The 19,003-nt window shown below is 45.4% G+C and overlaps 1 protein-coding gene across 1 annotated transcript in view; it reads left to right on the top strand.

The window, feature by feature from the left end:
* The window catches only part of LOC124622951 (nose resistant to fluoxetine protein 6-like), a 185,072-nt gene that overhangs the window by 63,404 nt on the left and 102,665 nt on the right, over window positions 1–19,003 (top strand). The window contains exon 6 of the mRNA XM_047148741.1: window positions 11,019–11,187. Within this exon, the coding sequence (XP_047004697.1) occupies window positions 11,019–11,187 (169 nt within the window). The remainder of the gene's footprint in view (window positions 1–11,018; window positions 11,188–19,003) is intronic.

The raw sequence follows: 19,003 nt of genomic DNA, 5'->3' as shown, positions 1-19,003 counted from the left end.
CGCGCGGTTCCAGACTGTAGCGTCTGGAACCGCTCGGCCACCCCGGCCGGCTGGAAGCAAATGACGATTGTCGTTTAACCAGAGACTAAATTCAAATCGTGTGGCATTGTCGCCTATGTGAAAATTGTGGACACACTGTATGCGAAATGAGTGCATGTTTTCCGCATGTAATGTTCGCCATACACTTGCTCTTGGGACTCTGATACGTGCGGAAAGTCGCCATGTGCCGACAGTAGGATTACGCTGCATCACTGCTGTTCCTGCACAGGTTGTTGAACTACACGTTCAGAAGAAAAATGGGAACGTGGAAGAATATCTCTTTTACCCATTGTGTTGAAAGGTCTGGTAAAACACTACGAACAGGAATTCGACGTGTCGGACAGCGCTGATGATGTTGTTCGGCTGCAGCAGCAGGAGCACCACATCGCAGAAGCCATAAACATACATGGTATCTGCGTATTCTTCATTAGTGTAGACGAGTGGCATTTTAGCTAGTGCTTGTACAGGGTGTTTCAAAAATGACCGGTATATTTGAAACGGCAATAAAAACTAAACGAGCAGCGATAGAAATACACCGTTTGTTGCAATATGCTTGGGACAACAGTACATTTTCAGGCGGACAAACTTTCGAAATTACAGTAGTTACAATTTTCAACAACAGATGGCGCTGCAAGTGATGTGAAAGATATAGAAGACAACACAGTCTGTGGGTGCGCCATTCTGTACGTCGTCTTTCTGCTGTAAGCGTGTGCCGTTCACAACGTGCAAGTGTGCTGTAGACAACATGGTTTATTCCTTAGAACAGAGGATTTTTCTGGTGTTGGAATTCCACCGCCTAGAACACAGTGTTGTTGCAACAAGACGAAGTTTTCAACGGAGGTTAAATGTAGCCAAAGGACCGAAAAGCGATACAATAAAGGATCTGTTTGAAAATTTTCAACGGACTGGGAACCTGACGGATGAACGTGCTGGAAAAGTAGGGCGACCGCGTACGGCAACCACAGAGAGCAATGCGCAGCTAGTGCAGCAGGTGATCCAACAGCGGCCTCTGGTTTCCGTTCGCCGTGTTGCAGCTGCGGTCCAAATGACGCCAACGTCCACGTATCGTCTCATGCGCCAGAGTTTACACCTCTATCCATACAAAATTCAAACGCGGCAACCCCTCAGCGCCGCTACCATTGCTGCATGAGAGACATTCGCTAACGATATATTGCACAGGATTGATGACGGCGATATGCATGTGGGCAGCATTTGGTTTACTGACGAAGCTTATTTTTACCTGGACGGCTTCGTCAATAAACAGAACTGGCGCATATGGGGAACCCAAAAGCCCCATGTTGCAGTCCCATCGTCCCTGCATCCTCAAAAAGTACTGGTCTGGGCCGCCATTTCTTCCAAAGGAATCATTGGCCCATTTTTCAGATCCGAAACGATTACTGCATCACTCTATCTGGACATTCTTCGTGAATTTGTGGCGGTACAAACTGCCTTAGACGACACTGCGAACACCTCGTGGTTTATGCAAGATGGTGCCCGGCCACATCGCACGGCCGACGTCTTTAATTTCCTGAATGAATATTTCGATGATCGTGTGATTGCTTTGGGCTATCCGAAACATACAGGCGGCGGCGTGGATTGGCCTCCCTATTCGCCAGACATGAACCCCTGTGACTTCTTTCTGTGGGGACACTTGAAAGACCAGGTGTACCGCCAGAATCCAGAAACAATTGAACAGCTGACGCAGTACATCTCATCTGCATGTGAAGCCATTCCGCCAGACACGTTGTCAAAGGTTTCGGGTAATTGCATTCAGAGACTACGCCATATTATTGCTACGCATGGTGGATATGTAGAAAATATCGTACTATAGAGTTTCCCAGACCGCAGCGCCATCTGTTGTTGAAAATTGTAACTACTGTAATTTCGAAAGTTTGTCTGCCTGAAAATGTACTGTTGTCCCAAGCATATTGCAACAAACGGTGTATTTCTATCGCTGCTCGTTTAGTTTTTATTGCCGTTTCAAATATACCGGTCATTTTTGAAACACCCTGTACAAACACAGTTAACCAGCGCTTCTCTCCGATACACTCTCAGTCCTTCGCCCTGCTTCACTCACAACGCACCATGGCTAAATGCGCGCTCAGCGGGCTAGTCTAATGGCAGAAAGATATGTCGCGCAGACGCTGAAAGCAACGAGGTACGTTGGGCTAGAATGAAACTTAAAAGAGGCTGGATCTGTAAGATACGTACCTGGACGCAACTAGCCCAAAAACATATGTATATTAAATGCGTTCTATTTCGGACACTATTCGGAATATGTCATATGTCCGCTCAAGATTTTTGCTTCCAGTGAGTGTTCCTGTCACATCTCTGAATATTGACCATTCCTCCTGGGATACCCTGTAGTGGAACGGATTTTTTAATAGCAATCCCTGCCGCTTGGCACTGCCATAAAACATCAGTTTCATTTTGAAGATTTGGCAGAGATCACTGAGAGCCTTATTTGCTGCGGGGTGAACTCTGTAGTGTGAAGTACATTTTTCTAATATGCAGTTATGCTTTGGAAAGAAATATTACTGATGCTGACTCTTACATAGAAGATGACAGCATCCAGCCACTTTTTACAATGCTGTTTATTTATTTAAATAGCGTCGTTACCGTTTCCGGACATTGCAAGTTCATCTTCAGTCGGCTGGGTCGCGTTAATATACATTTTACATTAGTTTTCACTTTTTTTCTCAAATGATGAAATTTCCTTGGTGTGGTGGTGCCCTGCAGCCAAAACAAGAAGTGAGACAATGTCTTTCTTAACTGTAATTATGCCTCACGCTGATTTTAAATGATGGAAACAAAGTATTAAAGTGAAGATGTTTTGGTTACTTACGTTGAAAAATCCGCCCCATTACGTTCTAGTGCTGGCTACTTGTAATCATGCAGCAGCGAAGACTGTATGATGCACTTTATATACATAAAAAAAAGAAAAAGTTTCGTGAAAGTTGAAATTATGTGTACAGTTTGTTGGAAGTCGCTAAGTGCTCTCATTCGCAAATACTGATTAATATAGCCTGAGTAATTTTGTAGCTAAATGATAAGGGATCTTTCTTTCTATGTATTCGCAGCACATTAAACTTTGAAAGGGTACAGTACCACCCGACTTCGTTTGGGACGACGTGTATCTTCCGCAGTTGGTACTCGCTGGCGAGGTTCCAAGAGGAGCTACGACAGAGAATTACTGTTAGGACTGTGGCCTTATACAGTAGTACTTTCGCGCTCGTTCCCACTTCGTTACCTAGGAATAAGGGCAGTAGCATCTTCGTCATGCGAATGATACGTCGTGTTTTGTACTGGACATGATCGTTAAAGGTAAATGTTGTGTCATACGTCCTTATCAGATATTTCATAGGTTTTGGTCATGTGACTGCCGTTCATGCGTCTCTTTGAGCTAAAATAAACCAGCAGTGCACTCCTGGGATTTTAGTTGCATTTTGTTCTTCCTACACCATCCTTCTATTGCCACAATCTGAGCTTGAAGGCTTTGAACGTTATTCGCGGTGTGGGAACAGCCATTGGTCTGAGGTATGACTTTTGAGGTTTTGTATATTGAGGCTCTAGTAGTTATACCACAAAGCCTATAACGTCCCTGCCTAAAATCGTAGTACCTATGTGCACATCTTATTCCATTAGGCATAAACACAAACTCTCTATATGCTTCCCTGAATTGTCGTATTAAATCATCAAGATTTGGCTTATAATACCAGAGTTCTTCAAGTACAATTACAGCAGCTGAATAATTTATTGCCCGCATCTCGTGGTCGTGCGGTAGCGTTCTCGCTTCCCACGCCCGGGTTCCCGGGTTCCCGGGTTCGATTCCCGGCGGGGTCAGGGATTTTCTCTGCCTCGTGATGGCTGGGTGTTGTGTGCTGTCCTTAGGTTAGTTAGGTTTAAGTAGTTCTAAGTTCTAGGGGACTTATGACCACAGCAGTTGAGCCCCATAGTGCTCAGAGCCATTTGAACCATTTTGAATAATTTATTTTGTTGCCGTAGAATGTTATGGCTAATTCATCCAAATTGTGCAATCATCACATTTTCCAGGGTCGGAATGTCATTCACGTACAATCCCTGATACAAAAGTCGAGCAAGCAGAAGAAATCATCGGATGCCAATCTAACTTTGACATGTACATGCCTTCGGCAGGTGTGTAAATGATCATAGTGTCAGTTCTTTGTGACAGCTGGAACGGCCACAGACTGCATTAGTGTAGTTCGTGTTTACTGCTATTGCCAGGTCTGGTAATGTATATAAGCGGCATGATCAGTGTCAGATCACTGTGAGTGTGTGAGACAGTATTATCAGCAAGTAACAGAGTTTGGAAAGACCCTCATTGTAGATCTCCATTTGGCCAGCTCACCTAATCGCACATTATGTCGATATGTGAGGCATTCGGATGTGACAGTGCCCCAATGTGGCACTGCGTGGGAACGTGATGGCAGCCATACTCGTCGTCAAACTTAAGATCTAATACGTTTGACTGCCACAAGAGAGGGACGGATGGATGGATGGATGGATGGATGGATGGATACGGTGTTATGGGCGCTCAACAGTGTAGTCTTTAGCGCCCGACAAGAGAGGAGCGCCGTATTCTGCACAAAGCAGATCGTAACAGCTTCACATCTGCAATGGAATCCCTGCAACATTCTGAGTCGTCCCGCACCAATGTTCATAGGCTAACAGCAGCTGGACTATGGAATTACCGTCTCATGTGTGGGCTGCCGTCAATGCCGCAATTGGTTTCGTTTGGAGTGCTGCTGTGACCGGTAAGCAAGGAGCACTGATGACTGGCGTAACAGGTGTTCAGTGGTGGATCGCGGTTCTGCGCTACCCCGGACTCCCACCGTTCGCAAGTATAGCAACGACATACAGAGATATCCCGTTCTTTCAATGTTGTGGAGAGGCATTATGGTGTTACTCATGTCATCATGGTGTGGCGAGCCACAGGGTATTGCTCTAGGTCAGGTGTGGTACTTATTCAAGCAACTCTGACGGGACAGCGGTACGTCACGGACATCCTGCACCCTCATGTGTTGGCTTCCACGTGACAGTACCGTCGTGCCATTTTTCAATACGACAATGCTCGCCCACACATGGCACGTGTCTCCATGAAGTGTCTGTGTGATATTGTGGTACTAATGTGGCCAGTAAGATCTACGGACCTGTCCCTGATAGAATATGTGTGGCATCAGCTCGGATGTGGCAGTATCCAGGATATCAAGGGCCAGTTACAACAATTGTGGGTCAACTTGCCTCAAGAGAGGATGTAACGGCTTCGTGACATTCTTCCCAAAGGAATGAGTGCATGCATTCACGTCAGAAATGGTGCATCGTCGTTCCGATATGTGGGGTGCTGAGTTATTTGTAGGTTTGATTCGATTTTGTATTCACTGAAATAACATCAGACCCCCTCTCGTCTCATGAGGTTTTACCTAAGCACCTTCCTTCCTTCTAGGTGCTTCACATTTTTTGTCAGACAGATTAGAAGTTATAGACTGCAGAGGATAAGACTGATCCCTCGGTTATGCCTGTAGATGACATCTTCAATGCAGACCTCTGTCCCTCTGTCTTCACCAGAATTTGACGTCGGTGAAGGAATATCGCAGTCAGTTTTACGTAACAATCTGGGTTTGTAGTCCAATGTTGAAGTTTGACGGTAAAACCATGTCAAACTTCCTAGCATCTTGAATAGAAGGTTGGTCGAAATGTCTGACAAGGAACCCCTTGAGTGCAAGGTCGCAAAAGGGCAATGATGTTTACACCATTCAGTGCCCTGCATGTTGTCTACCATCCAACCACAATATTGACTGCAACAGGGAGCGCGACTCGAGGTAGCCAATGGTGAGACCAGCATGAGGCTGCAGAGCTTAGTTGAACTTTTTAGTTGACTAGTAATTCGCAACAGTGCTACAGCGATAGTGGTGTTCATACAAAGCAAAGCAATGGCAACATTAAAGGAAGCAAACATTACGTTACATCTATAGTAACAGTTGCCGAAGTTGACATTTCGTCAGAAAGGAACACAAGCAATTTCGCACACTGAGAAAGAAGCGGCAGACGAAATAGTAGAGTTTCTGCAAAGTGAGTCAGTGTTGTAAGTGGTGTCGTATACGCTCGAGAGGGTGGACAATGTACATCAGGAATACAATGATGATACGTGCTTAGCAAGTGAAAGTGCTGCTGAAACAACTGTCGGGCCATGTAGTTGATCATCCCTGTCGGATAGGGAGCCACAAATCCCATCTGCGGTGAAACGTAATAAAGGACAATTGTTGACCAAGGAACGGGCACTAAACATAATACGTATGTGGAAGATCATCAGCAGCGCAGCAGCGTAGTAAAAAAACAATTATGAGCAGATTTCCAGTAAGTCCACAGCAGTATGACCACATAGTGCAAAAGAAAATCTACGGATATTCAAGGGAGGAGAAGGCGCGCTTGCCGGCCGCTGTGGCCGAGCGGTTCTAGGCGCTTCAGTCTGGAACCGCGCGATCGCTACGGTCGCAGGTTCGAATCCTGCCTCGGGCATGAATGTGGGTGATGTCCTTAGGCTAGTTACGTTTAAGTAGTTCTAAGTTCTAGGGCACTGATGACCTCAGATGTTAAGTCCCATAATGCTCAGAGCCATTTGAACTATTTGGAGGCGCACTTGTTACAAAAGCTAGTGTTTGCGCGTTTCAAGCACGCTCGATACAATTTACAGAATGTGCATGACAGTAACTTACTACCTTATGCACATCAAACTGCATAGATTACAGTGTTTTTAAGAGAAGCAGCAAATGGTTGGATAACCTTCAAACAGTGCTACAGAATTGGAAGATCTAAGATAACTAAATTTCAAGCTAAGCGTCAGCTTGACGATGCACAGTAGAATCGTCCCGAAAATTTGTAGTTGAGATAAACAAACTTATCCCACCATTTAATAATGAATTTGTTTTCAGCTCCGACCAATAAGGATTTGAAGGGGAAACACATATGGAAGAAACCCTGGAATTACGGATACGAAGACACATGTATCAAGATCAATGCCTTAACGCATTCGTGTACAATTATGCCGACTGTTAAAGTGGATGATGAATTGCTGGAAAGTTACTTATCGTGCTGCGAGAAGTTGGAGGTGCTCTGTCCCCTACGAATCTTTCCCGTGTGCGTGATCTTGCAAGTACAGGAGGGAATATTTAGGTCATAGCAAGCAATAGTGAGGAAAAGGGCGTAAGAGAACTACAACCGAGGTATGAGCAGTGCTTCTGACCATTAGTTGGTCATAATAACTTGCTTTTTCTTTATACCTGGTCTGCATATGAAAATCATACTCCTGTAGAGCAAACTATCCCTCCTGTAAAGCTTGTGCCATTGCCGATTATACCACCTGGAACCACTGGACAAATTCATTCTCTAAATTTCTGTTTTTTCCGTGCCTATAAAAGACAACATCGCAGTATCTGCAGCTATGCCTTAAAGGATAGCCAGTTTTGTGGTAAGCTCCAGTACGGATTTTTTCGCTTTCGATTGCACGCCATCACGTTCCATCAGTTCTCATCGCCTCGTTACAGCAATATGAATCTATATGCATTCTTCAAGACTAGATACCTAGCTGAACGTTCTGCACGGTTAATAACCCCCAGGAGTTCGCTCCGATCTTGATGGTGTGAACCTTTATGATCGCTGTGGCGCGCCATTTTTCATTGGTGTTTATGGCGCAAGTTTATGGTTTGATCTGAACATTTCTTGAGTGTCCATGATGTCCATTTTCCCTCTGAAGTGTAATACATACATACGAGGTTCACTCCAAAAGAAATGCACACTGTTTTTGTAAAAATACAGTGTTCATTCTGCATGTGTGAAAGTTTTACAGTGTGTAGATACATCCTTCCCGCGTGTTTTCAAACTTAGTTCAACCTGTTCCCGTGAGTGGTACCGTCACAGCATGTCTTCAAAATGGCTGCTACACTTGACGTTCGTCAGAAGGAACGTGCTGTCATAGAATTCCTGTACTTCGAAAACGAGACAGTGGGAAACATCCACAAGAGGTTGAAAAAGGTGTATGGAGATGCTGCTGTCGATCGCGGTACAGATAGTTGGTGGGCAAGCAGGTTACGTGATGAAAGCGGGCACGGCGATATTGAGGATTGTCATCGCAGCGGCAGGCCTCGTACTGCACACACTCCAGACAACGTGCAGAGAGTTAACGAATTGACAGACGCATCACAGTGAACGAATTATCACGCTACGTTGGGATAGGGGAAGGAAGTGTTTGCAGAATACTGAAAGTGTTGGCGTTAAAAAAGGTTTGTGCTAGGTGGGTTCCCATGATGTTCACAGTGTCTCACAAAGAAACAAGAAAAACGGTATACAGCGAACTTTTGGAACAGTACGAGAATGGTGGAGATGAATTTCTTGGAATAATTGTGACAGGTGATGAAACATGGCTCCATCATTTTTCACCAGAGACGAAGAGGCAATCAATGGAGTGGCATCATGCAAATTCACTCAAGGAAAAAATAATTTAAAACCACACCTTCTGCTGGAAAAGTTATGGCTACGGTGTTTTTCTATTCCGAAGGACTCTTGCTTGTGGGCATCATGCCAAGTGGAACCACTATAAATTCTGTTGCATATGTGACGACACTGAAGAAACTTCAAGCTCGACTGAGTCGTGTTCGACCACATCGGCAAAAGCAGGATGTTTTGCTGTTGCACAACAATGCACGGTCACATGTCAGTCAAAAAACCATGGAAGCGATCACAAAACTCGGATGGACAACACTGAAACACCCGCATTACAGTCCTGACCTGAATCCATGTGACTATCATCTCTTTGGGAAACTGAAAGACTCTCTTCGTGGAACAATGTTTGAAGATGATGACTCCCTCGTGCACCCTGCCAAACAGTGGCTCCAACAGGTTAGCCCAGAATTTTACCATGCGGGTATACAGGGGCTGGTTCCAAGGTGGCGTAAGGCAGTTGAGAGGAATGGAAATTATGTGGAGAAATGAAAATATTGTTCGTAAAGGATGTATCTACACACCTATAAAGCTTTGAAACATATAAAATAAAAGATAGATTTAAAAAAATAGTGCGCATTTGTTTTGGAGTGACCCTCGTACCATAGCAGGTTGAACTCTGCACGTCCCGGACACTCATTTTCTGTCGCGCTCTGATGCACATGGTGAGTCATTAGCAGGTAACATTTTTCCTGTCATAACTGTTAACACAGCACTTTGAAATGAGCCTTACTAAACACTCAACTTGTGACCTCGCACTCTAGGGGCTCTTTGTGGCTCGACAACTACACTACTGGCCATTAAAATTGCTACACCAAGAAGAAATGCAGATGATAAACGGGTGTTCATTGGACAAATATATTATACTAGAACTGACATGTGACTACATTTTCACGCAATTTGGGTGCATAGATCCTGAGGATCATTACCCAGAACAACCACTTCTGGCCGTAATAACGGCCTTGATACGCCTGGGCATTGACTCAAACAGAGCTTGGATGGCGTGTACAGGTACAGCTGCCCGTGCAGCTTCAACACGATACCACAGTTCATCAAGAGTTGTGACTGGCGTATTGTGACGAGCCAGTTTCTTGGCCACCATTGACCAGACGTTTTCAGTTGGTGAGAGATCTGGAGAATGTGCTAGTCAGGGCAGTAGTTGGACATTTTCTGTCCCAGAAAGGCCCGTACAGGACCTGCGGTAGTGCATTATCCTGCTGAAATGTAGGGTTTCGCAGGGATCGAATGAAGGGTTACAAGCACGGGTCGTAACACATCTGAAATGTAACGTCCACTGTTCAGAGTGCCGTCAATGCGAACAAGAGATGACCGAGACGTGTAACCAATGGCACCCCATACCATCACGCCGGGACGCCAGTATGGCGATGACCAATGCACGCTTCCAATGTGCGTTCACCGCGATGTCGCCAAACACGGATGCGACCATTATGATGCTGTAAACAGAACCTGGATTCGTCCGAAAAAATGACGTTTTGCCATTCGTGCACCCACGTTCGTCGTTGATTACACCATCGCAGGCACTCCTGTCTGTGATGCAGCGTCAAGAGTAACCGCAGCCACGGTCTCCGAGCTGATAGTCAATGCTGCTGGAAACGTCATCGAACTGTTCTTGCAGATGGTTGTTGTCTTGCAAACGTCCCCATCTGTTGACTCACAGATCGAGACGTGGCTGCACGATCCGTTACAGTCATGCGGATAAGATGGCTGTCATCTCGACTGCTAGTGATACGAGGCCGTTGGGATCCAGCACGGCGTTCCGTATTACCCGCCTGAACCCACCGATTCCATATTCTGCTAACGGTCATTGGATCTCGACCAACGCGAGCAGCAATGTCGCGATACGATAAACCGCAATCGCGATAGACTACAATCCGACCTTTATCGAAGTCGGAAACGTGATGGTAGGCATTTCTCCTCCTTACACAAGGCATCACAACAACGTTTCACCAGGCAACGCCGGTCAACTGCTGTTTGTGTATGAGAAATCGGTTGGAAACTTTACTCATTTCAGCACGTTGTAGATGTCGTCCCGGCGCCAACCTTGTGTGAATGCTCTGAAAAGCTTATAATTTGCATATCGCAGCATCTTATTCCTGTCGGTTAAATTTCGGGTCTGTAGCAAGTCATCTTCGTGGTGTAGTGATTTTAATGGCCAGTAGTGTAACATAGCAGGTTGAACTCTGCACGTCCCGGACACTCATTTTCTGTCGCCCTCTGATGCACATGGTGAGTCATTAGCAGGTAACATTTTTCCTGTCATAACTGTTAACACAACACTTTGAAATGAGCTTTACTATAGACTATACTTGCGACCTCAAGCTCAAGGGGTTCATTGTGAGTCGACAGCTAGGTACCACCCTGAGGACTGTAGTGGGACGGGACGAGAGAGCGTCCTCAGCAGCGAGGCGCGGCTCTCAGCCGCTCGGTGTTTTGTCTGCCGGCAGGCTGACGCCGTCGTACGCGGCGACTGTGGCGGTGGCGTCGACGCTGGCCCCGCACGCCGGCCGCGGCCCGCTGTGGTCTCGGCTGCTGGGCTGGGACCGGCGCGCCTGCCGCAGCCACTGGTGGGCCAACATGCTCTACGTCAACAACTACGTGCACGCCGACGACACGGTGAGTCCTCCAGCAGAACACCTCTTCTCTGCCCTGTCCATCTCTCCGACTTTTCCTCTCATTCGACGTCGTCCCTCGCATGTGTATCATCTCTGTGGTTTTGCTCTGCACCTGGAATTTCTCTCTTTTGATGACTCCTTCAACTCTCCACCAACAACAGTAGTAAACGCCCCACGGTTCACCGGTTTTGGTCATCTTCGCATGACTGAAGAGCAGAAATGAAAAACATTCTAAGTGCCAAATCTTACAACACTACATCGACATCCATACTCCGCAAGCCACCTGACGGTGTGTGGCGGAGGGTACCTTGAGTACAATATCGGTTCTCCCTTCTATTCCAGTCTCGTATTGTTCGCGGAAAGAAAGAATGTCGGTATGCCTCTGTGTGGGCTCTAATCTCTCTGATTTCATCCTAATGGTCTCTTCGCGAGATGTACGTAGGAGGGAGCAATATACTGCTTGACTCCTCGGTGAAGGTATGTTCTCGAAACTTCAACAAAAGCCCGTACCGAGCTACTGAGCGTCTCTCCTGCAGAGTCTTCCACTGGAGTTTATCATCTCCGTAACGCTTTCGCGATTACTAAATGATCCTGTAACGAAGCGCGCTGCTCTCCGTTGGATCTTCTCTACCTCATCTATCAACCCTATCTGGTACGGATCCCACACTGCTGAGCAGTATTCAAGCAGTGGGCGAGCAAGCGTACTGTAACGTACTTCCTTTGTTTTCGGATTGCATTTTCTTAGGATTCTTCCAATGAATCTCAGTCTGGCATCTGATTTACCGACGATCAACTTTATATGATCATTCCGTTTTAAATCACTCCTAATGCGTACTCCCAGATAATTTATGGAATTAACTGCTTCCAGTTGCTGACCTGCTATTTTGTAGCTAAATGATAAGGGATCTTTCTTTCTATGTATTCGCAGCACATTAAACTTTGAAATGGTACAGTACCACCCGACATTGAAAATAGGTACAACATACTTCATTATTTTTGTCAGAACAACACATTTTTTTTTTGTAAAATAACTCAATTTCAATTAATAGAGCGAAGCCGGATACCAGTGTGGGAAAGAATGACAATTTATTTATTTAATTGATCACATGTGCACTCCCACAAAGTAAATCCCTACATCCAGTTTGGTGAGATCTGTGAAATGAATGAATGTATGGTCGTCTGCTGACCGCAGATAGTGAATGTGAATATATGATCATCTTTGAGTCGATTCTTTGGCCACCTTTGGTGGGACCAAAGAGATGAAAATTACCAGAGCTTTGAGCGCCTGAAATGTGGCTGACCAATACGATAGCAAGGTGCTTCCCCCACCTCGACAGAGATGGGAGAGAACCTCAGGAACGGCCATGTTTCAGCACTCTGCCGCTGGATCTTGTGCTGTTAAGACCTGTTTTAGTTGTGCTGCGTAATGACGAAAGAGTGGAGACATGGTATGCATGTGGAATATTTAAGAGTAGTTTGAAATATTAATTTCTCTATTTCAGGAACTTTTGTGGGGAGAATTAAATGTCAGGCAGGTAATATTAAAGGGATTGTAGGAATCTTCGGAAGTGACCAACGGTCACAATGAAACCACGTGTAGCATTAAGTTTAAATACTTCCGTGTGCTTAAGTTAAGCTGAATTACTAGCGTGTGTACAATAAGTTGAAATATTTAAGAAATAGCGTGTGTACCATAAGTTGAAATATTTAAGAAATGGCGTGTGCAGGACTTGAAATTAGAGACGAGTACTTCCACGTGGTGAGTACTGTGTGAGTCTCAATCTGTGTATGAGGCAAAGGATAAAGAGAAGTACTCGTCCATGGTATCAGTTGAGGACTCGCGTGTGTGATGTTCTTAATGTTAAATTGTGTGATATGATTCCGTGTGACGCTAGATTTAAACTCTGAGAGAGAATCAAGGTGAGTCGGCCGTCTATCCAGCAACGCCACTTGGCTTGCATTGCACAGGAAGACGTGCATATATCTCCAGAGTTCACAGTAGGAAAGTAGAATTACAAAGTGGGGCAGTGTCGTGTGAAACTGGGATAAATATTAATTGAAGTGGGAAAGCTGAAAGTGAAAATGTTGTAACCATTCTTTGTGTAGTATTTCATATTGTAGTGTGGTGTATGTCATGTAATTTGGGTATGTGTGGTTTGCATGGGAGAGTAGCGAGGTAGTTTCAAAAGATTAGTGGGTTATGCTTGTTCCTTCGGTACCGCTCGGTCTGGAGGAAAGTTTCGTGATGATGATTATGAGAGTCGAAGTGTGAGGTATAATAAAAGATCCACCATCCTATCCAGAAAGTGCACTGTAGCGTTAAAAGTAATTACGAGACCATAATATAGAGATTCACCATTGTAAAGCCATGCCCACTGGGCGGAATTTCTTACGTGTCATTGTTGTAGGTTATAGAATTTGTGTGTTTAGGTTAGAGAATTTATTGGAATAAATAAGATAGAGAAAAGAAAAAGATTGGTGGCGTTTTTCTTCGAATTGTAAGTTTCCACGATATCCCGAATTTATAATGTGTGCGCCAGTCATATTCAGTGCGGTGGCCACGTGTTCATAAAAGTCGTTAAATAAAAGACATAAAGAAAATGTGGTATTGCCAGTGCGTAGTGTGCAGCCATAGTTCTGTAAATTACTGAAAGTCAGATGCGTGTTTCCGTTGCGTATTAATCATATAGGAGGATAACTTGTAACTTAAGTGTGAGTACTAGAATTCATGTTACTCGACAAATAAGAATGAATCCACTCGCTTGGCAGACCACTCAACTTGTCTACATTGAGATTCAATTGCCATTCCCTGCACCATGCGTCAATTCGCTGCAGATCCTCCTGCATTTCAGTACAATTTTCCATTGTTACAACCTATCGATATACCACAGCATCATCCGCAAAAAGCCTCAGTGAACTTCTGATATCATCCACACGGTCATTTATGTATATTGTGAATAGCAACGGTCCTACGACACTCCCCTGCTACACACTTGAAATCACTCTTACTAATGTTGATGTTGTTGAGACAGCAACCAGCCACAAATTTAAGTTCCTTTATTCAAAAGGTGCCGTTACCGGTTTCGAATCATTACGATTCATCGTCAGATGGCTTTCATGCTTTCATTACAATATGTGCTGCGTGTTTTACTGATTATTCATCCTAAAATATAAATAATACGTAATTATGAGCACGTCACAAAGATGGTTGAGTGACAAATTTGCATTGGGATGTGACCCACGTGAAATGTCGATTTGCAGTACTCGTTTTCATAGTTTTCGTCCAGTAGACAACGTATGTAGTTCTCACCGCATGCACGTCATTGCACACATAAACTTGCATAATTGAGCGCTTCAGATTTGTCACTGATTGCATTTCCACCATATTTCTATCGTTAAACACGCAAATTTGTATCACTGAGCACTTCAGATTTGTCACAGAACAGACTTCTAACATGCACCGCATGTTTACGTGTTTAACGACAGAAATATGGTGGAAATGCAACACGTAAATTTGTATCACTGAGCACTTCAGCTTTGTCACAGGACAGACTTCTAACATGCACCCCATGTTTACGTGTTTAACGATAGAAATATGGTGGAAATGCAACACGTAAATTTGTATCACTGAGCACTTCAGCTTTGTCACAGGACAGACTTCTAACATGCACCGCATGTTTACGTGTTTAACGATAGAAATATGGTGGAAATGCAACACGTAAATTTGTATCACTGAGCACTTCAGCTTTGTCACAGGACAGACTTCTAACATGCACCGCATGTTTACGTGTTTAACGATAGAAATATGGTGGAAATGCAACACGTAAATTTGTATCACTGAGCACTTCAGCTTTGTCACAGAACAGACTTCTAACATGCACCGCATGTTTACGTGTTTAACGATAGAAATATGGTGGAAATGCAACACGTAAATTTGTATCACTGAGCACTTCAGCTTTGTCACAGGACAGACTTCTAACATGCACCGCATGTTTACGTGTTTAACGATAGAAATATGGTGGAAATGCAACACGTAAATTTGTATCACTGAGCACTTCAGCTTTGTCACAGGACAGACTTCTAACATGCACCGCATGTTTACGTGTTTAACGATAGAAATATGGTGGAAATGCAACACGTAAATTTGTATCACTGAGCACTTCAGCTTTGTCACAGGACAGACTTCTAACATGCACCGCATGTTTACGTGTTTAACGATAGAAATATGGTGGAAATGCAACACGTAAATTTGTATCACTGAGCACTTCAGCTTTGTCACAGGACAGACTTCTAACATGCACCGCATGTCTACGTGTTTAATGATAGAAATATGGTGGAAATGCAACACGTAAATTTGTATCACTGAGCACTTCAGCTTTGTCACAGGACAGACTTCTAACATGCACCGCATATTTACGTGTTTAGCGATAGAAATATGGTGGAAATGCTATCAGTGACAAATCTGAAGCGCTCAATTCTGCAAGTTGACGTGTGCAATGACTGAATGCGGCGAAAACTACAAACGTTGTCTGCTGGACGAAAAATATGAAAACAAGTACTGCAAACCGACATTTCACGTGGTTTACATCAGAATGCAAATCTGTCACTCAACCATCTGGCGACGTACTTATAATTATGTATTATTTATATTTTAGGATAACTAATCAGTAAAACACGCAGCACATATTGTAAAGCCGTCTGACAATGAATCGTAATGATACGAAACCGGAAACGGTACCTTTCGAATAAAGGAAGTTAACATAAATTTGTGGCTGGTTGCTGTCTCAACAACATAAGCATTTGTCTTCAAATAACAGGCACGTTCTCCAACCATGTCATCATATGACAAAATCGCACCAAATCTTACATTTGTTAAAGGAATCAAACCATAATGTATTACGTGAAGTTGTCGAGCAGGCGTGGCATAACGTATTCCAGAACAGTGGGTTCGCCACCTGTACGATCAGCGCCTGCATCGCTGCCCGTCGAGTTTACACCACATAGCAATATGGGTGTTTCAGCATTGGTCATTAACTGGTACCGCTTGTGCTATTGATCTGTAAATGTAATCATTGAATGTACTCTATATGCACTGTTGCAATAATACACTCCTGGAAATGGAAAAAAGAACACATTGACACCGGTGTGTCAGACCCACCATACTTGCTCCGGACACTGCGAGAGGGCTGTACAAGCAATGATCACACGCACGGCACAGCGGACACACCAGGAACCGCGGTGCTGGCCGTCGAATGGCGCTAGCTGCGCAGCATTTGTGCACCGCCGCCGTCAGTGTCAGCCAGTTTGCCGTGGCATACGGAGCTCCATCGCAGTCTTTAACACTGGTAGCATGCCGCGACAGCGTGGACGTGAACCGTATGTGCAGTTGACGGACTTTGAGCGAGGGCGTATAGTGGGCATGCGGGAGGCCGGGTGGACGTACCGCCGAATTGCTCAACACGTGGGGCGTGAGGTCTCCACAGTACATCGATGTTGTCGCCAGTGGTCGGCGGAAGGTGCACGTGCCCGTCGACCTGGGACCGGACCGCAGCGACGCACGGATGCACGCCAAGACCGTAGGATCCTACGCAGTGCCGTAGGGGACCGCACCGCCACTTCCCAGCAAATTAGGGACACTGTTGCTGATGGGGTATCGGCGAGGACCATTCGCAACCGTCTCCATGAAGCTGGGCTACGGTCCCGCACACCGTTAGGCCGTCTTCCGCTCACGCCCCAACATCGTGCAGCCCGCCTCCAGTGGTGTCGCGACAGGCGTGAATGGAGGGACGAATGGAGACGTGTCGTCTTCAGCGATGAGAGTCGCTTCTTCCTTGGTGCCAATGATGGTCGTATGCGTGTTTGGCGCCGTGCAGGTGAGCGCCACAATCAGGACTGCATACGACCGAGGCACACAGGGCCAACACCCGGCATCATGGTGTGGGGAGCGATCTCCTACACTGGCCGTACACCACTGGTGATCGTCGAGGGGACACTGAATAGTGCACGGTACATCCAAACCGTCATCGAACCCATCGTTCTACCATTCCTAGACCGGCAAGGGAACTTGCTGTTCCAACAGGACAATGCACGTCCGCATGTATCCCGTGCCACCCAACGTGCTCTAGAAGGTGTAAGTCAACTACCCTGGCCAGCAAGATCTCCGGATCTGTCCCCCATTGAGCATGTTTGGGACTGGATGAAGCGTCGTCTCACGCGGTCTGCACGTCCAGCACGAACGCTGGTCCAACTGAGGCGCCAGGTGGAAATGGCATGGCAAGCCGTTCCACAGGACTACATCCAGCATCTCTACGATCGTCTCCATGGGAGAATAGCAGCCTGCATTGCTGCGAAAGGTGGATGTACACTGTACTAGTGCCGACATTGTGCATGCTCTGTTGCCTGTTACTATGTGCCTGTGGGTCTGTCAGTGTGATCATGTGATGTATCTGACCCCAGGAATGTGTGAATAAAGTTTCCCCTTCCTGGGACAATGAATTCACGGTGTTCTTATTTCAATTTCCAGGAGTGTAAATCTTGAGTGAATTGGAAACCACTAAGAGGGTGAACTAATTTTTTTCCCGGCAATATAAGTCGTATACAAAAACAGATACATTATGTGAGACCTGAGTTTCTCCTGGCGCATACAACATTCAAATAACTTCCGGGAATCCAGCCAGATAACACTTTCAGCGACCGCCGATATTTCGGCGGGAGAACACCCCGCCATTTTCAAGGCAAACTGCAACGGACAGGCGGCGTACATGCAAATTTAATACCTCGGTTCTCCGACAGAAGCAGGAAAGATAACACACACACACACACACACTGAACACTAGTGCCACCAAAGATGACCAAAGTCAGAGCTATCGATAGTGAGACTATGAAGTCGCAGGTGAGGCAGCATTGACTCTGTTCCTCTGTTTTTTGACAAGGGAGAGAGCCGGATTCCAAACAGAGTTTAAACAGAAACCTCCATCCCTGTTAACGAGGTTGCTCGCTAATTTAATCTCAACTGCCTCCCTAATGACACTGTCCCAATAGCTGGACGTGCATGCCAATATCTCGGTGTTATTATATAACATGGGGTGACCAGTATCCAAGCAATGTTCGGCAATAGCAGATCTATTTGGCTGCTGTAATCGTGTGTGCCGTTTATGCTCAGTACATCTGTCCTCCACGGTCCTGATAGTTTGAGCAATATATGCCATGCCGCAGCTACAAGGAATACGATATACACCCGCCTTACGCAGTCCAAGATCATCCTTAACGGAACTCAAAAGTGCTCTAAGTTTAGATGGAGGTCGGAAAACACATTTCACATCGTATTTCCGTAAAATACGACCGATCTTATTGGACGTGTTTCCTACGTAAGGCAAAAAGGCAGTAGACTTAGGTGTTGACTCAGAATTATCATCAATCTCCCGATGTACAGTTGGTCGATAGCGCAACGCACGTTCAATCTGTCTATCACTATAACCATTTTGACGAAATGTAACTTCAAGATGGGACAGCTCAGCTGGCAAAGTCTCAGCGTCGGAAACGACATGTGCCCTGTGTACCAAGGTACGAAGTACCCCTTCACGCTGATGGATCATTGGGACATGCAGTCTACAGGAAACGTACTCACACCGACTTGTACTTACAAGCTAATAGTTGTCACCATTCGGCTAAGCGTGAAGGGGTACTTCGTACCTTGGTACACAGGGCACATGTCGTTTCCGACGCTGAGACTTTGCCAGCTGAGCTGTCCCATCTTGAAGTTACATTTCGTCAAAATGGTTATAGTGATAGACAGATTGAACGTGCGTTGCGCTATC

This window comes from Schistocerca americana, chromosome 7 (assembly GCF_021461395.2).
Source record: "Schistocerca americana isolate TAMUIC-IGC-003095 chromosome 7, iqSchAmer2.1, whole genome shotgun sequence".
NCBI classification, from domain to species: domain Eukaryota; kingdom Metazoa; phylum Arthropoda; class Insecta; order Orthoptera; family Acrididae; genus Schistocerca; species Schistocerca americana.
This window is presented reverse-complemented; position numbering and strand designations above follow the sequence as displayed.